Source organism: Ochotona princeps, chromosome 14 (genome assembly GCF_030435755.1).
Source record: "Ochotona princeps isolate mOchPri1 chromosome 14, mOchPri1.hap1, whole genome shotgun sequence".
In the NCBI taxonomy this organism is placed as follows: domain Eukaryota; kingdom Metazoa; phylum Chordata; class Mammalia; order Lagomorpha; family Ochotonidae; genus Ochotona; species Ochotona princeps.
This window is the reverse complement of record NC_080845.1, coordinates 23,195,280-23,217,679: the sequence shown is the minus strand read 5'-3', so window position 1 is coordinate 23,217,679 and position 22,400 is coordinate 23,195,280. Positions and strand designations below refer to the sequence as shown.

At 41.8% G+C, this 22,400-nt stretch overlaps 2 protein-coding genes across 2 annotated transcripts in view; both read left to right on the top strand.

Moving 5' to 3' along the window:
- FKTN (fukutin) overlaps window positions 1-2,461 on the top strand; it is a 93,760-nt gene extending 91,299 nt beyond the window's left edge. The window contains exon 11 of the mRNA XM_058672991.1: window positions 2,402-2,461. The gene's annotated coding sequence lies outside the window, so the exon portion shown is untranslated. The remainder of the gene's footprint in view (window positions 1-2,401) is intronic.
- A 5,583-nt stretch (window positions 2,462-8,044) lies between these two features.
- Window positions 8,045-22,400, top strand: part of TMEM38B (transmembrane protein 38B) — a 30,360-nt gene continuing 16,004 nt past the window's right edge. The window contains exons 1-2 of the mRNA XM_058672611.1: window positions 8,045-8,266; window positions 15,341-15,497. Of these exons, the coding sequence (XP_058528594.1) occupies window positions 8,155-8,266; window positions 15,341-15,497 (269 nt within the window). The 5' untranslated portion in view covers window positions 8,045-8,154. The remainder of the gene's footprint in view (window positions 8,267-15,340; window positions 15,498-22,400) is intronic.

Below are 22,400 nucleotides of genomic sequence, written 5' to 3'. Positions count from 1 at the left end.
CTTGGTTGAGCACTTCTAGAGAAACTCAAGAATGTGGCTTTAGTCAAAGCAATTTTTGCATCATTGTCAGGTATCAAGAGAAGTGCTATGGATATCGGACAAAGAATACTAGCCCGTGTGATCTCTTAATTTTGAGAACATCGTGAAGTAAATACTGTTGTTCCTATGCTAGAGACAAAGACAAAGGTTTATAGAGATTTAGCAACTGCCATTTATAAGCTTACATAATGAGGGGACATGTTCTGATTCAAGATAGACTGTGGGTTTGGGTTCCATGTCAGCACCATGCTACACTGCCTCACCAGATGAGAAGGCTTCTCAAATGAACTCCTTAGTGGGGTCAAAGATGAAGTTTGGCATGCTGCTAATGGCTGGGTCAACCTGACGGGGATCTCTGAAGACAAACCTTTGCCATTGATATGGATCAGCTAAGACAGACAATGGTGACAGGACCAATCATGAACTCTGCCAAAGTGCCAGTTCAGGTGAGGCTCTTGGAAGGCTCAAAGCCTCTGGCCTATTTAATGTTATTGTCTGTTTTAGGCATGCTAACCTTGCTAACTCTCTGTCTGCTGAGATGTTACTGCTTTTAGAATGAACAGATTGTTACCAGTGACCACCCTGCCGTTGTGCACATAGCACGTTTTTTTGTATATTCACTTTAACTATAAAAACCCCATTTTTACGTCCCCTCAGCATGCTATCCTGCTAGATAGTTGCTGCCCTACACCACAATAAATTCACTCTCGTTGAAAGGTTCAAGACTCTGTGTTCTGATTTACAACATTTAGGGATCTGATGGGCCTTTTGTAAAAGGTTTGTGCATACTTATTGAGCAAATAGACACTGAAATAGTCCAGCTGTAATAGTGAAATTAGGAGCAATTTTAAACAAGGCTGTTTAAGCTGGATGCTTAGTGTCATGAACTGCTTGGAAGGGGAAAAGTTTCCAAGATCAAATAGCTCTGGGAAATGATCTCTTAGACAAGCATGAGAAATTTCTGCTGTTATTAACAATACTCTAAGGCTAAGGAAATTTACTACCATTTCAGATCTCCTAGGTAATAAATAATAAAATTTTACATTTTATAGGTTTTTATATCTTCTATGACTTATACAGATTTACTGAGATTTGAATAAAATACAGTGAGATGGGCCCGGCGGCGTGGCCTAGCAACTAAAGTCCTCGCCTTGAAAGCCCCGGAATCCTATATGGGCGCCGGTTCTAATCCTGGCAGCTCCACTTCCCATCCAGCTCCCTGCTTGTGGCCTGGGAAGGCAGTTGAGGACGGCCCAATGCATTGGGACCCTGCACCTGTGTGGGAGACCCGGAAGAGGTTCCAGGTTCCCGGCATCGGATCGGCGCACTGGCCCATTGCAGCTCACTTGGGGAGTGAATCATCGGACGGAAGATCTTCCTCTCTGTCTCTCCTCCTCTGTGTATATCTGGCTGTAATAAAAATGAATAAATCTTTAAAAAAAAATACAGTGAAATAAATCCCTATAACAAAAATGTGTTATGGAAACAGAAATAAATTTTAAAAAGAATATACAGTGATTGGAGTGGTCCTTGTCATATACATTCTGTCTTTTTTTATATATATGTAGTTATAATTTATATATGTGTATTCTGCTATATATATATAATTTCTACATATATATAATCCATAAATAAGCTTGTATAATATACCTGGGGATATATAATTTAGACACATTTTGTATGAATGATAGACTACTTTGGGCTCAAACAACAGAATATTAAGAACAGACTTTAAAAAAAAGTCTTTGAAGGGCCCGGCGCCAAGCCTAGTGGCTAAAGTCCTCGCCTTGAATGCGCCGGGATCCCATATGGGCGCTGGTTCTAATCCTGGCGGACCCACTTCCCATCTAGCTCCCAGCTTGTGCCTGGGAAAGAAGTCAAGGATGGCGTAATGCCTTGGGACCCTGCACCCGCGTGGGAGGCCTAGAGGAAGTTCCTGGCTCCTGGCATCGGACTGGCACAGCATCGGCTGTTGCGGTCATTTGGGAAGTGAATTATCGGACAAAAGATCTTCCGGTCTCTCCTCCTCTCTGTATATGTGACTTTGCAATAAAAATAAATAAATCTTAAAAAAAGTCATTGAAAATTGGATTAAAATTATAGTTTGGTTAAAAAAATCAAAATCTGGGCTCGGCGGCGTGGCCTAGTGGCTAAGGTCCTTGCCTTGATCCCGTATGGCTGCTGGTTCTAATCCCGGCAGCTCCACGTCCTCTCTGTCTCTCCTCCTCTCAGTATATCTTTGTAATAAAAATAAAATAAATCTTAAAAAAAAAAAAAAAATCAAAATCTGTTAGCTTATTTTCATAAGAATTTTCCATGAAATTTTCAAAGAATATTTGCTTTAGTGTCAATTTTTGTACAGACATAGTTGACACTGGAATGACTTCTCTCCACAACTGTGAAGATCAGAACTCTCCTTCAACTATATTTTCTCAGTCCTTACAGGCCCTCTGTTCATGCACTGTATTCGGACACATTTATGAATCCCTAAGCACTTCATTTACCTATTTTATTTTCTGATTTATCAGCTTCTTGTGTTACTGAAATTTGTTATCTCAGAATTCTAGTTGCAACCCCTAAGACAAAAGATGTTACTCTCACATTCTAAAAAGAGAAGCTGGGCTGTTCATGTTGATTTTGTGAAAAAAGCAGTTAATCTGGAGATCTTCCCAATAGCCCAAGAACTCAAAGGTTGGAAATGAATTCAAGAAAGAAATTCAGAGGGCCAGGATACTACTTTATTCTGTACTCCTCGGTCATGAAGGCTGTGCTTACTTCCTCTAAGACAACTCACCTTTCCACACAATAGGATGTCTGAGGGAGACAGCTAATAAATTTGGCTATCAGATACTTTCTATCATGATTCGAAGTTGGCTGTTACAGAGTCAAGAGTGCAGATCTCTCTTATCAGAGAAGCTAAAATTTTTTTCACTGGTTTATTTTTCTGTCCTCTCATTACTATGGATTTACAGTAAATCTTGAGGTTGGATAATGTAAATCCTCCCATTTTTCTCTTTGCTTTCAGAAGCTGGTGAACAGACTTCTCCAGTAGATTTACTGGCAATATTCCACATGTGACCACCCCTTACTTACTGAGAGCCTGAAAAATCTCATACCTGATGTTTCAGGTCAACCCACAGAGCTAGACATGCGTGTTGGGCCATTTGATGTTTTATGCCCTAACTACAGCTGTCAAGGAATCCTGTTGTGTGGATGTCCACGGAAATGTTGGGGAACCCACAAAGGAACCCTGTGGGAGTCAACACTGGAGACCTGCCAGAAGAAAAGCCATCAATATCCACAAATAAAAGATGAAAATCCCTCTCAAGCCTGTCTCCAACACTGACCAATCAGAAAGTCTTTTAATCCTGTAATTCCCTTCCTACTGTTCTGACCTCAGAGGGTATAGAAGATGGAATGCACAAAAGGTGAGTAAAGAGGGAAGGACTCAACGGTTCCCTTTTAATCCATCCAAAGTGTCTTGGACAGGCAGGCCTGAGCTGATGTGAGGGGGAGAAGTTCCAAACTGGAAACCAGATTGCCATTTTAACTAGACTTTTCATTGAATTGTTTTAGTACCTTAAGTGATGAGAGACAAGCTGTGTTCTGAGAGAATGTCAAAGGCTGGAAAGGGGTGACCAGTGATTACTGACAGGTCTTCCTGGATCTCAACTGATGGATGGTCTTGTCATTGTCACAGGGATGCTATGCTGGTTCTATCAGTAAGAAAAAACTTCCAATTTTTTTTTTCTGGTTCTACCAAGTAGGAGAAAATTCAGTAGTCCTTAAGGAAGACTGTAACAGAAAAATATCAAATTCTACACTGCCTATACTGCTTTTGTGGCCTCTTCTAACCATTCATTTCCCAATTCAAAATAAACAGGTTACAGAAAATGATTCTGAGACACCTCTTGGAATGGCTGATGTGCCCCCCTCCTTTCTCAGGGCATTGCTTCTGACATATAGGGATGCTTTGACTGAGCCATGGGACTCAGCCTCTCATTAGGCTGATGAACCAGGATAGGAAACCTGCTCCTGGCCAGGATAGACTTTCTCCTGACAATGCTGAATAGGGAGGACCCAGAGGCAGAGGGATGTTGGCATAGAGAATCATGGTTGATTGAGAAAAGTCCACTCTGACCTACTGTGACTAACCTCAGAAATATTCTGCTTGCTGTTCCTCCTGGAGTTAGACTGTGCAGCTCTTTCTGGTTTTTCTGAGATTGGCTGGTACCTTTCAGCAAATTCTTCCCTTTAAGGTGCTTAGAAGAGGTTTTTTTATTACTTGTGCTTCAAGATCTGTTTTTTTTTTTTTAATTCATTTATTTTTTTTATTCATTAATTACATTGTATTATGTGTCACAGTTTCATAGGTACTAGGATTCTCCCCACCCCTCCCCAAACACTCCCACCATGGTGGATTCCTCCATCTTGTTGCATAACCACAGTTCAAGTTCAGTTGAGATTTCCTCATTGTTTTTAAAGGGCCCACCCACCTCCAGCATTCTGTTATTCTGTGTTTTAAGGGTTCCTGTCACCTGGATTGTAAGCTCAAGTGTTGATAGCCACAGACAGTTGGCTGCTGTGGCACTCCTTGGGCAGCCCTTACACCGAGGAAAATCAGGGCTCCTGCCTTTGATAACATCAGGTTTTTAATTAGGTAAGTTTGCAGTGATTAAACACTGGGAACCCTTTTTCGTTTCATAGTTTATTTTAGAGGAAGAAGTGATGTTTTTATAAAAGAATTTTTGTATTCAGTGTAAGAAACAAGCGAGCCAAGTCAGATTTTCCAAAACACAATATTGAAGGCACTATTATTAGCTACACACTGAGACCGCACAGCTGACCGTTGACTTGATTTAGCTCTTGAATCTCATGAACGAGCATCTCCTGAAACTGACTGAATTCAGTGGGTATTCCCAGGGCAATCGGTGCTTAGCAGTTAATTCTCCTTGATAACCTGAACACTTAAAAAGTTTGAATTCAAATTAAACATAATTTATCCTGAATGCCATGTATTATAATATAATTTGATACAATATTGTCATGTAGTACCTTAAAAATATCTCAAGAACGAAAATAGCCAACCAGAAAATTGAAATTTAGAATTGCAATGTATCCATTTAATATAAAACTTCTTAATTGTTGGTTCTTAATGGTTCTCTAGAAAGTTACTGTGGATTTGTTGAAGTGGAAGACATGCCACTCGGTGGACAGAAAGCAGTATTGCAAGGAAGAAAAGACTGGGATTACATTTATGTTACTGGTTACAGGACATTGCCAGCCTGAGCCAGGCAGATGGATGAGCAAGCTGACTAAAAGGGGTTATGTGGTTTGTTCTCAATTTAACTTGATGATTAACATGAGTGGCATGGCCATGATTGTATTAATAGTGTCACAAGCTGCTGAAGAAAGCATTTCTTCGTTTGTAAGAATAGCTCTGATTCAGAGCTAGGCAGAACTCTACACAGATGGGACAATCTTATTTTTAGAAGTTTTGAAATACGGGGCTGGTGCTGCAGCTGAGCCGGCTGGGCTTCTGCCTCTCACATTGGCATCTTCTAGGGTTGCTGGTTCATTTCCTGGCTGTTCCATTTCTAATCCAGCTCCCTGCTTGTGGCCTGGGAAAGCAAAAGAGGATAACTCAAGTCCTTGTGCCCCTGCACCCACATGGGAAATCTGGAAGAAGCTCCTGGGTCTGGCTCTTGGGTTCAGATCAGCTCAGCTCCAGGTGACATGGCCATTTGGGGAGTGAACCAGAGGATCGAAGATCTCACTTTCTCTTTCTCTCCGTACCTCTGCCTTTCAAACAAAAAGTTAGTTTTGAACTAAAATTTCAGATTACTTGCAGAGTTTGGAGTGATTTATCTTTTCTATGGGATTAATCCACTTTAGGTAAGTAAATTGTTCAGTTTGCCTTCGTCGAAGATTTCAGATGTTTTTTGGCTGATGCATGAAGGAAAATGTTCCTTCTGTCTTGTGACGGTTCATTGAAATAAACTGACAAGGACTGATCAAAGAGAAGAAAAGACACACAAACTTAATGTGAAAAAGTTAAAAATCAAGGGTAGGTATTGTGGCTTGGTGGGTTAAGCTGCAGGCTGAGAGGTTTACTGGAGGTTTAGGTCAAGTCCCAGCTGCCCTGCTTCTGATCCAGCTCCCTGCCTGTGCACCTGGGAAGGCACCCGTCTGGCAATGTGGGAAACACAACACCCTGCTGCTATTAAAAATGCTACAAAGTGATACTGGCAATAGATACATGACTTAGAGATGTACCGTGATGACTTCACCTAAGTCTTTTATTTTAAGATTTATTTATTTTTATTGGAAAGTCAGATATACAGAAAGGAAGAAACAGAGAGGAAGATTTTCTATCTGTTGATTCACTCCCCAAGTGGCTGCAATGGTTGGAGCTTAGCTGATCTGATTCCAGGTGCCCGGATCCTCTTCCAGGTCTCCCACAGGGGTGCAGGGTCCCGAGTCTCTGGGTTGTCCTCGACTACTTTCCCAGGTCACAAGGAGGGAGCTCGATGGGAAGTGGGGCCTCTGGGATATGAACCAGCACCCATATGGGATCCTGGCACATGCAAGGAGAGGACTTTAGCTATTAGGCTACTGTGCTGGGCCCTGTCTCCCCCCCCCCAAGATTTATTTTATTTTTATTGGGAAGTCAGATATAAAGAGAGAAGGAGAGACAGAGAGAAAGATCTTCTGTCTGCTAGTTTACTCCCCAAGAGGCTGCAAAGGCTGGAGCCCAGCCAATCCTGAGCCAGGAGCCAGGAGCTTCTTCTGGGTCTCCCACGTGGGTGCAAGGGCCCAAGGCTTTGGGCCGTCCTCAACTGCTTTCCCAAGCCACAAGCAGGGAGCTGGATGGGAAGTGGAGCAGCCAGGACATGAACCTGCACCCTTATGGGATCCCAGCACACGCAAGGCAAGGATTTAGCAAGTGAGCCATTGCGTTGGGCCCCTCTCTTCACCTTCCAAACAAAATTTTAAAAAGGTGGCAAGCTAGTTTTTTCTTGCCCAAACCTACTCTGTCTTCTGATTTCCTATAACCCTACTCACTCTTGACTCGCTTCTTTGACAAACATGGCGTCCTTTGCTATCTTTGCATTCAGCACTCATCCTGTTCTGCCTCCAGGAGCCCTGCGATCTCCTGGATCCCTCCTCACCTAGATCTCAGCTCCTACCGCTCTCAACCTCCTCCACTCTGGCTTGCACCAGCATAGAACTATCCGGGCCAGTCCCCCGGTCTCTAGTCACTTTCCACTCACCTATTCATAACCTTATGTCACCTCCAGCGCTTCGCCCTCCTCCTCCCCAACAACTCAGGTTAGTACAGGTGGTCGAGTCTAGGGATTCTGACCTGCGGTTGAAAGGATGATACGCCCCCGCATAATGCAGTAACAAACAAGCACTCAGACTCTGGCGCCCAACTGCCTCTGAAATCTTTCCAGTCTCATTTCCTACTGTGCTTCGGCCAAAATACCCGCCTGCATTTCGCCTACGTCAGGGTCGGCTGTCACCTCACACACTTTTTTAGTGACAACCTTGCTCTCCCAGAAAACCGCCCTGTCCTCACACCTACAGTTCTCATGATCTGTTGTAGACTATTATGTGCGTGTCTTCAAAAACAAGACTCGGAGGAAACACAACTTTACCAAGGACAAGGCAGTGCTTCACTTTTGAACCTCCTAAGAGTCACAGTGTGACTTGCTCAATAAAAGGTGAACGACATTCCATCTTACAGAAATACATCCTACCCTGAACCAGGGTCCCGGCAAAGCACCCAGCACCGGGAAGTCGCTGGACTCTTAAAAGGAGAACGGAGGCGAGGCCAGGTGAGCCGCCGGTGCGCGCTCCGGGGACCAGGGCGCATGTGCAGAGCTCGCGGCCGGCCGGGGGCGTGCGCTCCGGGGGCCAGGGCGCATGTGCGGGGCTCGCGGCCGGCCGGGCACGCGCGCTCCGGGGGCCAGGGCGCATGTGCGGGACTCACTGCAGGGCGCGCTCCCGCGGCCGCCCCTCCCCCGCCGCTCGCCGCGCTCGCGGGGCACCGGTGGTGGCGCCGGGGCAGCTGCGGCCTCAGGGCTGTGTGTGTGTGAGCCTGTGGTAGCCATGGACTCTCCGTGGGACGAGCTGACGCTGGCCTTCTCCCGCACGTCTATGTTCCCCTTTTTTGACATCGCCCACTATCTAGTGTCCTTGATGGCTATGAAGCGGCAGCCGGGTGAGTGCGGGGTCCCGCGACCGGGCCCCCTCGACGCCCCCCTGACCAGGGACCGGTCTGTGGCTACGAAGTTCTGCTGGCGTTCGACCTCTGGAGGACAGACAGGGAAACTGAGGCCGGGGAGGGTCCGCGATGTGTGATCAGGGCTCCGGGTGCTCGCCGTCTTTGGCGCCGTCTCCTGGCGGTACCTCTGTTTCCTCGGCCGTATTTGTTTCACTTACTTTGAGAGGTGAAGAGTCAAACGACAGAGTAGTTTGACTTCTCCTCGCTCCCTGTCGTGGCACCACTTGCATTTTCCATCCAGGCTGTGTTGTTCCTTCCTCGCCTTACTGTTGGAGTGCCGTGACCTTGGTTTTGGTTGTGGATCTCTGTTGCCGCCCAGGTCAGGCACAGCTTTTCATCGCCCACGTCCTGCTGGGCGAGGGAGGGCTTGGGTGATGCTGTGCCTCGCTTAGGGACCTCTGCTTTGTTTGTTTGTTTTACGCGCTTGTACCTCAAAGTATTTTCAATCCACATTGAAGTTTGTAACTTAGTCTGAATCATTAGTTGCTGGAAAATTCGACTTGGATAAAGAAAATGTTATTGTGTTGAAGTAGGAGGGAGAATCTTCAGATGCTGTTTCTTTCATGGGAAAGAATTACATTATGTTTTATCTTCATCTTCAGTATTTAGTGTTTTCTTTAAAAATTATTTTCATAGCGATATCCCGATGTTATCTTTTTCACTGCCATTCGCAAGCCTGTAGTGACATTTCCCAGAGGCCACATGACTTGTGGTAATGGAACATTTTGAAGCAGATGTGAGAATCCAGCAGCCTGTTTTCTGTTTGAGACCAGACATTGAGCAGATCTGCTCTGATATGTAACAGTGTAACTTGCCACATTAAGTTTTGTCTGCTTTGGGAAATACAATCTATTTTTCACAAGAGTCTATTATTTGAGTTACCATTTGGTATATTTATCTTTTAAAATGAGTAAAGAGGTAGTTATGCATTTTGTGTAATGATTATTAACATGGTAAGTATTGATATTTGTACACCTTAGAAGTTGTTTGTAGGCCTCACAATTTTTTTTAGTTACATATTTTTGCTGTATAATCGTCATGCAGTGTATTTGTTATTTTGAGTACAGAGCTGGTGCTTCTAGACAGATGCATACGGCAGCCACCATTTCAGTTGAGAGTTGAACACACCTCTAGCCCAGATTCCCTCCTGCTTTCTCCAGTTCTCTTTCAGCTTCTGGCAACTGTTCATCTTAGTATTTTTTTTAAAGATATATTTATGTTTTATTAGAAAATCAAATATACAGAGAGAAGGAGATACAGAGAGAAAAATCTTCCATCCTCTGGTTCGCTCCCCAAGAAACCCCAATGGCTGGAGCTGAGCTGACCCAATGCCAGGAGCCAGGAGTCTCTTCTAGGTCTCCTGTGTGGGTGCAGGTTCCAAGGCTTTGGGCTGTCTTCTGCTTTCCCAGGTCACAAGCAGGGAGCTGGATGGAAAGTGGAGCAGCCGGGGTAGGAACTGGTGCTCATATGAGATCCTGGGGGCACGTGCAAGGCAAGGACTTTAGCCACTAGGCTACTGCGCTTGGTACCATCTTAGCAATTTTAAAGAACGTAGAGGGGTCCTGAGACCCCCTCCCCCACCAAATTTGAGAACCAGTGGGATAATTGGGATAATTGCTATACATGGTATAAAAATATTTTTCTAGTACCTATACTTTTTTTTTAAAAGAATATTTATTTATTTGAAAGGCCAAGTAGCAGAGAGGAAAAGAGATAGAGATCTTCCATCCACTGATTCACTTCCGGTGTTGCTGCAGTAGTCATGGCTGGGCCAGGTGGAAGCCGGGAACCAGGAGCTTTGTCTGGTCTTTCACGAGGATTTAGAAACTAACAAAGGAAGGCCAAATTGATCAGAAAACAGTTCTTATTTGCGTTTGTCATGGTTACTAAGGAGTTCTTAGGTTTGATTGGCCATTTGTACTTTGTTTCTGTAAATTGAATATCTTTTGTTCGTTGTCCCGTTGGGCTGTAGGTCCATCTTGAATTCCAGCTGTACTTGGAGTCACTATCTGTTGATGCTTCAAACCGTGCACAGCCGTTATCCAAGATCCATCTGCTTTAGATGTAAACTAAATGAAGCAAGTTCAATGTCATCTTATGGTTACCATCATTTGAAGTTTTGGGTCATGGCAGCACTTTTCTGTGGTACTGTTCTGGTGTTTACCATGTTGGTGAGGAGAGGAATCCCTTGGAGTTTTAACCTGATTTTTCCTTCATTATGATACTTAGCCTGTAGGTCTGAGAATCATTGTGGGTATTGCGCTGTTTGTTAGCTATGTGTGTCCTAGTCATGCATTACGGAACCAGGAAAATGAACCACTGTGTGTGTGTGTGTGTGTGTGTGTGTGTGTGTGTGTGTGGCCAGCTATATAATTCAGACTTTATCTAAAAATCTTTGGATTATGTCATAATAATCTCTAAGCCTCCTAGCTACATGATTACTTTTTAATAATTTTGATGAAAAATATGCTTGATAATATTGTTCATTTCTCTATTATAAAGAAACACTTAAAAAATACTAAAAAGCAATTTAAAAATACTTCACACCTGGCATTGGGGTTTTAAGAAGGTTAGAACATTTCTGTACTTCATTCCGGAAGTCACATCTGTCACTCGCAGGCTGAATGTTAAGTGTTTTGAAAATAGGTGCACTGCAACTAGTTCTCAAAAATAGGGACTCACAGGGGCTGGGGTTGCTGCTACTCAGCTGCCAGCAGCCATACTGGAGCCACTCCTGGCCACTCTGCTTCCAATCCGGCATGCCTGTTAATGTATCTGGAAAATCAGCCAATGTTGGCCCAATTACGTGGGCCCCTGCCATCCACATGGGAGACCAGGATGGTGTTCCTGGCTCCTGGCTGTAGCCTGGCCCCAGACCTGGCTGTTGGCAGCCATTTGGGCAGTGAGCCATTGTATTGAATCTCTCTCTCTCTCTCTCTCTCTGCCTTTGAAATCAGCCAGTCCCTTCCCACTCCCAAATAGGGACACACTGTCCCACTGAAATAGTACAATGGAAGTAATGTTTGCAGTATATTTAAAAGTTTTTCTAAGCTTTGCTCTAACTAAAGAAATTAAAGCATTTTAAAGATTATGATTCATTTTGGCAGGAGTGTGGTGTTATTTGGTGCTCATGATTTTAAATGAATTTATCGGAGTAGTTTTAGCTCTCATTTCTTAATAAAATCATCTTGATACGAAAGTTCCTATATGACCCTTTGTATTTAAATACCTTGGCATTAAAATCAGGTGTCAGTGTGATTACTTTCGATGAGAATTGTGAGGAATATTCTGTTGATAACATTTGTTGTAATTTAAGGTAGGAGAGATACATTTTATCCCTTTTATTAAATGTGTGTGAAAAACCGAAACAGTTTGAGTTACAGAAAATGTTCTTGTTGGTGTGATTTTGAAGCTTGGGCAGGTATGACTGATGTGAAGGAGACAACTTTCTCCCTCCCGAATTTGTTCTTTTTCTGACTCTTATTTTTGCCTGATGAACTCTTCGTTTCATTGATTTAGGACTATTAAGGTCATGGGTGCGCCTTCACTGTCATGATCCATTGTTCTCATGTCAGCCTTGCAGTAACTCAGGAGAGTGTGTTTGAGTTTGGAGAACTGAGTCAGAAATAGCCCAGGGGTTTCATGTGACGTCTGCTGTTGCTATCAATGATCAGCGCATTTAGCAAATAGCAGTCAGCAGGGTGTGTGCTTTTTGCTGGATGGTAAATATGTTTATGTGTATTCTCTCAATTGAAATCCTTATAAAGGTATGCATTGTTTCCATTTTACGAAAGGTGAAATTGAAACCAAGAGAAGTTAAGCGGTCTTAACCACCTTGTCAATTCCATAATGTTACAAATTGCTGTTAATGTTATATTGAGAGTCTTAATTGACTGGGATGATATGCTACCAGCTCTGACTTTGGACCAGAAATGGTCTCCCCAACAAACTGTTCAACCCATCTGGACAATGAGTAGCTGGACTCTATGCTGGGTATATGTTTGCAAGGAAAGAATCTTGATGGAATTTGAACTGTAATACTGCATCAAGGTGGAGGAATCCACCAGGGGGGAGGGGTGTGGGGAGGGGTGGGGGGATTCCCATATGAAACTGTCACATAATGCATAATAATTAATAAAAAAAATTAAAAAACAAACAAAAAAAAAAACCAAAAAACTAATAAGCAATCACAGCTTCCTGACTTAAGTTGTAGGTAAGGGAAATTAATGGTGGTAAAATTTTAATGATTAACTTCTTGGAAATATTTCACATATTTTACTCTGTCATGATTAAGTGTTCATAGAGCACTTACTCTATACTAAGTCTTTGTTGGACTGTCAAGGATTAGCAATTTTTTTGTTAGAGATAAGACTTGTGAATGAAATTTAGAAGCTTTTATGTCTTAAGAGGAATGAATAAAATAATCAAAAGTTGATAAAAAAGGAAAGTTATTTTGACAGACTTATCCAGAAATGAGAATTATGAGAATGAATACTGTGTGTGAGGAGAATTTGTTGAATTTGAGTTGGATTGTTCTAGTGGTGAAAGCTGAGTGTGGTGGATTTGGATTAGCCCTCGAGTGGTGGCAAGTCTTCTGTTAGAACAGTTACTAGGAAACACGGAAGATGGATACACCAGCCATTAATCTCTAGCTTTATATGAGGTAGACTTTAAGTTCAGGAAAAAAACAGAATTAAAAGATCATGCAAATTTCCCATGAGCATTTGAAGCCCCCTCATATTTGCTAGAGATCACAGCACTGTGGATTCGTGTTTACGTAGTGACCCCTGGACTATGATGGGTCTATTATAGCTTACTTTAAGTCACAACTTCTCGTTCAGGAACATGTTTGTGGAGGTAACCAGGCCTGAGAGAGAGGGAGAGAGGATGGAGAGAGAAAAATAGTCGAGAGATGGGAGGTGGAGGAGGAGACAGGGTATGTGTGGATAAGTATAGGATAAGACTAAAAGTACTCGGAGGAAGAGTGTGAATGGTGGGAGTAGAGAAAATTGGGTAATTTGGTCCTCCGTCCTCCCCCCTGCATGTACTTCTGCGTAATAATGATGGCCAGTACTTGCTGCTTGCTACCTAACAAGCCCCACTCTGAGTGCTGTAAATGTTATTTGTAGTTGATCCTTAAAACAACTCCATGAAATGGGTTGTTTTCTTCCTTTTCCTTTTATTGGTAGGACTGGGACAAGAACATTTTGATTTTAAGGAAAAATAGACAATTTACTCTTTAAGTTTACCTGAAAATATTTAAGCCAGGATCAATATCTGGGCAGTAACCACTCTAGACTCCTTATTTTTAAACACTATGTATATCTTTCAACTGAGAATGGCTCAGAGTAGCATTATTCATTGTTCAGCTAGTGCTCATTGACTGAAAGAAAAAAGATTGTACTCACTGGGGTTGGTGTTGTAGCATAGTGGGCTAACCTGCTAACTACTTACTGTGTTGGCATCCCTAAAGGGCAGTGGTTTGAGTCCTGGCTACACCTCTTCTAACCCATGCTAATATGCCTGGGAAAGCAGAGGACAGCTCAGGTCCTTGGACCCCTGCACTCATGTGGGAGACCTGCAGGGAGCTCCTGGTTCTTAGCTTTGGCCTGGCACATCCTTGGGTGTTCCAGCCATTTGGGGAGTGACCCAGTGGATGGAAACCTCTGTCTCCCACCCTCTCTCCATAGCTGCCCTTCAAAGAAGTAATATAAATCTTTTAAGTAAATTATGCTCACTTATTGTACTGGCTAGTGTAATGATCAGTCGCGCTGTAAGAGATGTGTGTATATTGGAGGCATGGGGCATCATATCTTGCATTGGAATTTTGCACTAAGTACAGCATGACCACATATAATTGAAAAATCTGTTGAAGATTCTTAGGCCCAGGTAAAGTTGCTGTATCAGAGATTGGCATCTTGTTTTTTAAGCAAATTTCTCATAACTGAATTTTCCTTTAGATTGCAGTGGATCTACCACCAGATACATAGCTTTACACTTTGGCAACCAATGTGCTTGTCAGGATGTATGCAATACAGAACTCACCTTGTTAAACACATTCACTCCTGGGTGTATTTTATTTTGTGGAATGTCCCCCCATCCAAATGTTTTGTCTCTCCACTTTTTTTCTGAACACATGTAGATGAATCCTAACATTAAATACAAGCTCACTAATTTTATTTTTTTATTCTTATACACAGTGGCAAAAATAAAAACCTTATTTTTATTTAAAAAGCAGAGAGAAAGAGAGCAAGACAGACAAAGAAACAAACAAACGAAAAATGAAAAAAACATCTTTCGTCTGCTGGTTCACTCCCCAAGTACCTGTAACAGTGAAGACTGGGCCAGGACAAAGCGAGGAGCCGAGAGTTGAGTCTGAGTGATAGCGGTCCATTGCCTTCAGCCATCGCCGTTTCCTTCCTGGGTGCGCACTAATAGGAAGCCGAGTCAGGACTTGCACAGAGCCACTCTGGTATGGCTCAGTGACCTCTTAACTGCTGTGCCAAAGTGTGGCCCTGCGGTCTCCGTTGTTGGTGGTGGTTTGTTTTGACAAGAATGGGCCCCTCTCTGGAAGGAACTGTAGCTAGCAGTTTGGTTGTTCTTGTGGACCTTACTTTATGCATTCTGAAACGTGTGTGTGCATAAAGAAAGACTTTACTTGGTTTTCTCCTTGTGAATAACTTCATAGTATATATACCAATTACATGTATGATTCTCTTTTTATCATACTATATGTAAAACTGCTATATTCTGTTGTTGCGTTGTGTTCTTAGATTGGCTGTGGCATAATTTGCTAAAATTTTGTTAATTATGTTATTAATAAATGAACATTTTATTTTGAAGAATTCAATTACAATTGTGTATTACAATCAAATGCATTTAGAGTCAGTTTATCATCTTTTTAATCCCAGGCTTCCCTTGAGAGCTAACTATGATTGATAGTTTGTTGCTGTTCTAAGTCCTTCTCTGTGCACTCCATGTTTAGACCAAGTTTTTTCTTTATCGTTTTAGGAGCAGCAGAGGTGGCATGGAAGAATCCAATTTCAAGTTGGTTTACTGCTATGCTCCACTGCTTTGGTGGGGGAATTTTATCCTGTATTCTGCTTGCAGAGCCTCCATTGCGGTTTCTTGCAAACCACACTAATATTTTGCTGGCCTCTTCAATCTGGTAAGCTGCCATCATGGTGAATTCTGAGACTATTGAACACTTGTTTTATTAGTTGTCGAGAAAATGAAATTCTGGTTTGTTTTTTGAAAAATTGTGTACATACAAGGAAGGAATCTAAATAGTAAGTAAGGCTTCGAGTGCAGAGTGTTATCTCTTTCTTGCTTTTCTCCCCTAACCTTCACCCAGAGGCAGTTATTGTTGTTGTCCTATGTATCTTTGATGGAAGCATCTGAAATAGGAAAGGGCATTACACTTTTGGCCTCAAACAGTTTATCTTGTGAGTGTATGTCATACACACAGATATAAAATGCAATAAAAGCATGTGGCCGACTAAATAAAAGTCCCAGTGATTATGGCTCATATGTGATTGTTCTTGTCATTTGGTAGGTAGAATTTTCTTAGAGCCTTATGATTTTTACACATTTTTAAACATTAATTTTGTAGTTTTGAAGGAAAGAAATGTTACTAGGAATAGCTTTGAATTCTTGCAAATTCAAATTCAAGTATCTTTAAGATTGATCCATTAATTTTTTAAAACATAATTTATTTTAATTCATTTATTGGAAAGGCAGAATGACAGAGAGAAGCGACAGAAAGTTCTTTCATCCACTGGTTCACATCCCAGATGGCGGTTACAGCCAGGTTCTTGTGTATTGATTAATTTATTGTTCTTCATTGCACTTGAAAATCAATTTTACCAGATATGGGATCATAACCTACACTTTTCATCTTATTATATTTTGACTATATTATTCCATCTTCTTTTGACTAAAAGCATTGTTGTGAAAAAATATTGATCTTTTAATGTTCTGTCTGTATAATTTACATGCTGTTTTTCCTAGATGACCAAAATATTTTATTTTTCATTCAAGCCTAATTAAGTAAATTATGTCTTGTTTGGTCATCTAGGTTAATATCCTCAGGTATGTGGAATATTCTTGTTACATACCAATCTTTTTTAGTTGGGAAAGTTATTTTAGTATTTGTGTTTTTTCCCTGCTTGATTTTCTTCAGGATTCCTGTTGTTGGTGTATTGGATTTTCCTCAGTAAGTTTTTATCTAAAAAATGTTGTTGTTGATTTATTTGAAGGGCATCAAGAGAGAAGGACACACACACAGAGAGAGAGAGAGAGAGAGAGAGAATGAGAGAGAGAGAGAGAGATATGTTTTCTCTACTGGTTACTCCTCAAATGCCTGCAACAGCTGGGTCTTCCTGGGGCAGAAGTCAGGAGCCCCAGTAAACCTTGTTCCCACAAGAGTAGCTAGAACCCAATCAATTTTTTTTAAAGTCTACTTACTTAGACTTAGAAAAGCAGAGTTATAGAGAGAGAGAGGGAGGGATGGAGACAGCTAAGAGACACAGAGAGAGGATGGAGAGAGGAGGAGGTGGAGATATGGCTTGCATTCACTTACTCACTTCCCAAATGACCACAGTGCCTGGATCAGAACAGTTCAAAGCCAGGAGTCAGGAGTGCCTGCTAGGTCTCCTGTTTGGGTACAAGGAGCCAAGCCCTTGGGTAGTTCTTCATGCTTTCCTAGGTGCATTAGCAGGAAGCTGAATCACAAGTGGAGCAACTGACACTTAAACTGGGGCCCATATGGAATGTCAGCATTGTAGCTGTGGCTTTACCCCCTCAACCTTTTTTTTTTTTAAATGATTTGTTTGAAAGGCAAAGAAACAGATATCTTCAATTTGTGCGTTTACTTCTTAAATGGCTACAAAAACCAGGACTGGGCTAGATGAAAGTCAGCATTACACCTTGGTCTCCCACATGGGAGACAGTGAGTCCAAGCACTTGGGCCATCTGCTGCCGTCCAAGGTGCACTAGTGGGATGCTAGATCAGCAGTGGAGTAGCCAGGACTTTAACTGCCATTCTGGTATAGGAATCTGGCACTGCAAGTAGTGGCTTCACTTACTGCACCTCAGTACTGGCCCTGGGACCTAATTACCACTGAGATGTCTGCTTCCTCCCAGTATGTGTATCAGCAGAGCTGACATTCAAACTGAGGCTCTCAGGTATAGGATTGGGGCATGCTGTGTGATGTCTTCACCACTGTACTAGTTTTCTGCTCTTTTGTTTTTATGGAAATATTTTTTCCGTTTTTGCTTTCTGTCTTAGGAACTATTATCTGTTGTTTTTCTTTTTGTTTTTTGATTTGTTTTTCATTTCTTAAAGAACATTGTTTTTCCTTTCTGTTTTTTTCCCAAGTATTGCATTTTTAGTTTTCAGTTTTTGTAATTGTGGTTTTAACTGTACTTTTATGTCATATATCACTTTAAAAATGTCTTTAGCTTGTTTTGAAATAGTGTTTTACAATTTTCATCTGTTTTGTGGGCATGTTTTCCTAAGCAGTTTCATTGTAGGGGTTTACTCTGCCTTTTTTTTCCTTAAATAAGTTTATATGGATTTGACCTTCATAGTTTCTGTTGGTCATTTCTATGTGAAATTGATTTCTTGAACTTTCGAAAAGAAGATGGAATTCAGGAAAGATTTCTGACTTCACAGAGCTTCCACTTCTGTTCTTATGAAGTGTTTCAAAAGATAATGACCTGCTGGGATTTCCTGGGTCTTTTTCCTTTCCTCCATTTGATCTGAACCTTTGTTTTTTGACTTTTGTTCTGTTCCTGCTTAGTTTTGATTCCACTCCAGCTGTTTCTTCTCAGTGTGGGGCTAGTTTTAGAAGAGAGTCCTAGTGGATCCATTTTGAAAGCTCATGGGGACTAAATCATTGCAGCTCTTTCAGATCTTATCCGGCGCCCTTTGTCATATCTGGTGCTGGAGATGTCAGAACCCCTCCTAATTTCAGCTGTTTTTGTCATTGTTTTGCTTTGCTTTTGGTTTTCACCTTAGCCTGCTGTGCTCTCTAGCCAATGCCCACGACCTGTTTTGAAGTTACTTTATTCTTAAGTCCATCAGTTGTCACTTTGTTGCTTTCTTTCTGCCACACAGTACAGGTTTTCTGAGTGTTACCAAGTTGTCCTGAAGCTCTGGGTTTTGAAATTTGAAGAATTGGAGTGATGGGATTTGGTTTTGCGTTCTAGATGTGCTTTTATATTTATTTATTTTCATTGGAAAGTCAGATATACAGAGAGAAGGAGATACAGAGATAAAGATCTTCCATCTGCTGGTTCATTCCCCAAGAAGCTCCAATAGCCGGAGCTGAGTTGATCCAAAGCCAGGAGCCAGGACCTTCTTCCAGTTCTCCCAAATGGGTGCAGGATCCCAAGGCTTTGGGTCATCCTCTACTGCTTTCCCAGGCCACAAGCAGGGAGTTTGATGGGAAGTAGAGCAGCCAGGATATGAACTAGTGCCCATATGGGAAACTGGGACTTGAAAGTGGAAGATCGGTCAGTTGAGCCATTGTGCCAGCCCCCAAAATTCTTTATAATGTTTGTTGACTATCCTTGTGTACCTCAGTGTGCCTCAGACCTAGTGGTTGTTGTAGAGCTTAGCCTCTGTTGTTCAAACTGTATTGCTTTCCATCTTTTGATGAGATACTCAATGTCTTCTGTTGGCTTACATGAGTTGGCTGTCTTTCGGGTTCATCTGCATATGCTCTCCATTTTTGCATGAGCATCATCAGCAACTGAGGTGGTGAGGTGGCCCATTGCTGTAACATGTGCTCCAGGATTGGACTGCATGTCTGTGATTTTCCCTGAGGTTAGGGATTGACCACAGTGGTCTAGTTGGGGAGCCCCTAAATAACCTTTCCTGGGAGAGCTTCAGACCCCATGTGTGCCAGCTGGTATAGGGTTGGGCTCAGTCTGCCCTCTGCACCAGCCATCACATGTACCAGTGGGTGCAGCTACCTGGTCAGTTACATCCCAGCTCTGACTCTTAACTTGAACTGATGGGTGCTACAGTCTAGCCCAGCCCAGCCCATTCTCAGGCCTGCCTCTTGCATGCACTGGTAGATACTGCAGATTAACATGGTCCTCCCAAAGGATCCTCTGCTAGACTCACCCCCAGCCTCAGTTCTTGTGGATGCTAGAACCCACCCTGGCCTGGCTTGCCTCCAGCCCAGGTTTTCCATGTGCTAGTGGGTGCTATGGCCCAACCCAGTGTAGCCCTGCTCCAGCCCTGACACTCACCAGTGGGTGCTGGCCTAGTTGGGGCAATCCCTAAGGACCTCCACCAACTTGCCCCCAAACATGGCTCTAATGAGCGCTGGTGAGTACTGAACCCTAACCTAGCCTGAGGTTCTAAGTGCCTTACATATATTGTTTCACTTAAGCCTCACAGGAACCCTATGAGGTAATTATATTTCATCCTGTTTAACAGACGATGTACCGGAAGAATGGGAGAGAATCATAGATGTTGAATAGTTGAAGGATGGATTCAACTCTAGGGTATCTGGTCCTTTTGTCAGTGCTTATACAGTGTATTGTTTTGTACTCTGGAAGTGGAGAGACATTGATTCTGTTCTCATAGACCCTTACATAGAAACAATGATACTGGCTTTAAGGGCATAACATCTTTAACTTTTTGGTGGGCTGAATTCTGCCTGTTGCAGCTGTTTGGGGACCTTCTCTGATCTGCCATTCTAATAAAAAACTAAAACTGAAAAAAAAATCCATAAAAACTTAGAACAACCTTACAATCTTTGCTGCCTTTGATTTTGAGAGATAAAATGATCTTTGGAATGTACTTTAAACTCTGGAAGCACAATTATCTTTATAATTTTTTCTGATCCTTTAGCAATTTTTGTAATTTAAAAATATTTCAGCCATACCAAATTGTTGAATTCCTTAGTAATTAGAGGATTAAGCATTGAATTAAAAAAAAAACAACAACTTACTTACTCGAAAGGCAGAGTTACTCAGAGAGAGGGAGAGAGAGACAGAGAGAAGCCTTCTGTCTTCTGGCTTACTTGCCAAAAGGCCACAATGGCTGTGGCTGGGCCAGGCTGAAGTGAGGAGCTGCTTCTTGGTCTCCCACATAGATTAAGGGGCCTAAGCATGTGGGACATTTTCTGCTGCCTTTCGCAGGCACATTTAGTAGGAAGCTGGATTAGAAGTGGAACAGCTGGAATGCAAACTGGTGACCATATGGGCAGCTGACTCTAGGTGGTGGTTTAATGAGCGATGCCACATCTCTGACTCATAAGCTTGTGATTCTAAATGAACCAAAATATGTCATTGTAAGCACTGAAAGAAAAAAATAAGAAAGCAGGGAGGGTGGGAGCATGGACTGCAGGAATGGTAGGGTGACAAGTATCACGGAGCTCCTGACTCTGTGTATGAAGTACATGGCATCTGTTTACGTTATATAAATAGAAAAGTTTTTAAAGGGAAAGAGAATGAAGCAGTTTAATTTTTAGATTTATGTTTCAGGTAAAGACCAAATAGTGTGGTTTGAGAAAAATATGAAGTATGATGAGATAAAAAAATACTTTAACACCATGCAAAAATTGTAGATATCTGTGCTACACTGTGGGTATTTACAGACGTAGATTCTGTAGTTTCTGGTCAGGTGATAGGTTTTCTCTGAAAGCCTTTAACCTTTATAGTGGAAATAGCTTGTTTAGTACTCAGCAGCTTATGGCGCACACAGCCGGTGTCTAGCACCATCTACCGGCAAAGAGAGTTAGTTCTGTGACAGTACATACATCCATAGGGTTTTTCTCTTTGAGAACCTGTTTCTAAGGCAAATAAATATAATTTTTTTATTTATTGATATTGTGTCTCAGTATATTTTTCATGAACCTCCAAGTATCATTTAATCATCTGTTGTACATCTATATAGCTGAGATTTCAATTAGATACGGAGAAACACAGAGTTTTATTGTTGTCATTCTGTCATTTACATAGAAATGTTTATTTTTTAAGTTATAAGAATAAATCTGAAGCTGCCATGTTGAACTAATGTGAACAGTATTTATGTGTTTCTTCTGTTTTGGTTTTATTAAGTGATACTTTCTTTGGCAAAAAGAAGTGGAACTGATAGTAGAGTGAAAACTACTCTCAATGACAAATTCTGGGAGACTTGGTATAACCTAAATTCTACTCTGTGTTTTACTTAGAACTGCTTATCTTGTTTGTCAGTAGCCTAAGGTCCTGTTTGTATTCTGGTAAAGACGTAAGTATTTCTTAAAGCTTTTTTTTTTTTTTTTTTTTTTTTTTTTTTGACTTGTTGGAGAGACAGGGTAACTGCATCTTCTGTTTGCTGCAGCAGCCAGGACTGTGCCTGCTCAGAACAGGTTTGGGAGTTGGGCCTGGGGCTGCCTGGTGGGGGATTGGGATCTAGGGACTAGAACCGGCATCTGTTGCCTTTCAGGGGACTCATCGGTTGGAAGCTGCTAGCTCGCAGGCACTTTGGACAGGAAGTGTGTGACTTAACCTGCTGTGCCACATTCCAGCCCCTGGAATAACCTCTTTTTCTGGTCATTTTTTTTCTCTCTTTTATCCTAGTTTGCATGACTTAAATTGCCTGTTTATGTCTTTCACCTGTTTCTTAACTGGATTTTTTGTTGTTGTTAAGTTTCTTGAGTTTTTTATGTATTCTGGATATTAATCCTTTATCAGGTGTTAAATTACAGTTTCTCCTGACAGAATGGGATTACATAATTTGTGTTTTATAGAGAAAGATTGGGAAGCCATTGTTTTTTGCTCTGTGTCTGTTGAACACTAAGTAAATAAAAGAAGTAAGGCTTTTTGGTTTAAGATGTTAGCTTATAGATATACTTTAGAAATACCTATTAAATAGTATGAAGACTTATTTATTGAGAAATAGCAGTGATTACAAATTTTATGTGCCTTATCTTATAGTTGAGTACAATGTCCAAGATGATTGATAGTGTAAGTTTTTAACTACTTTTTTTTTTTTTTTATTATTGGAAAGCCGGATATACAGAGAAAGGAGGAGAGACAGAGAGGAAGATCTTCCATCTGATGTTTCACT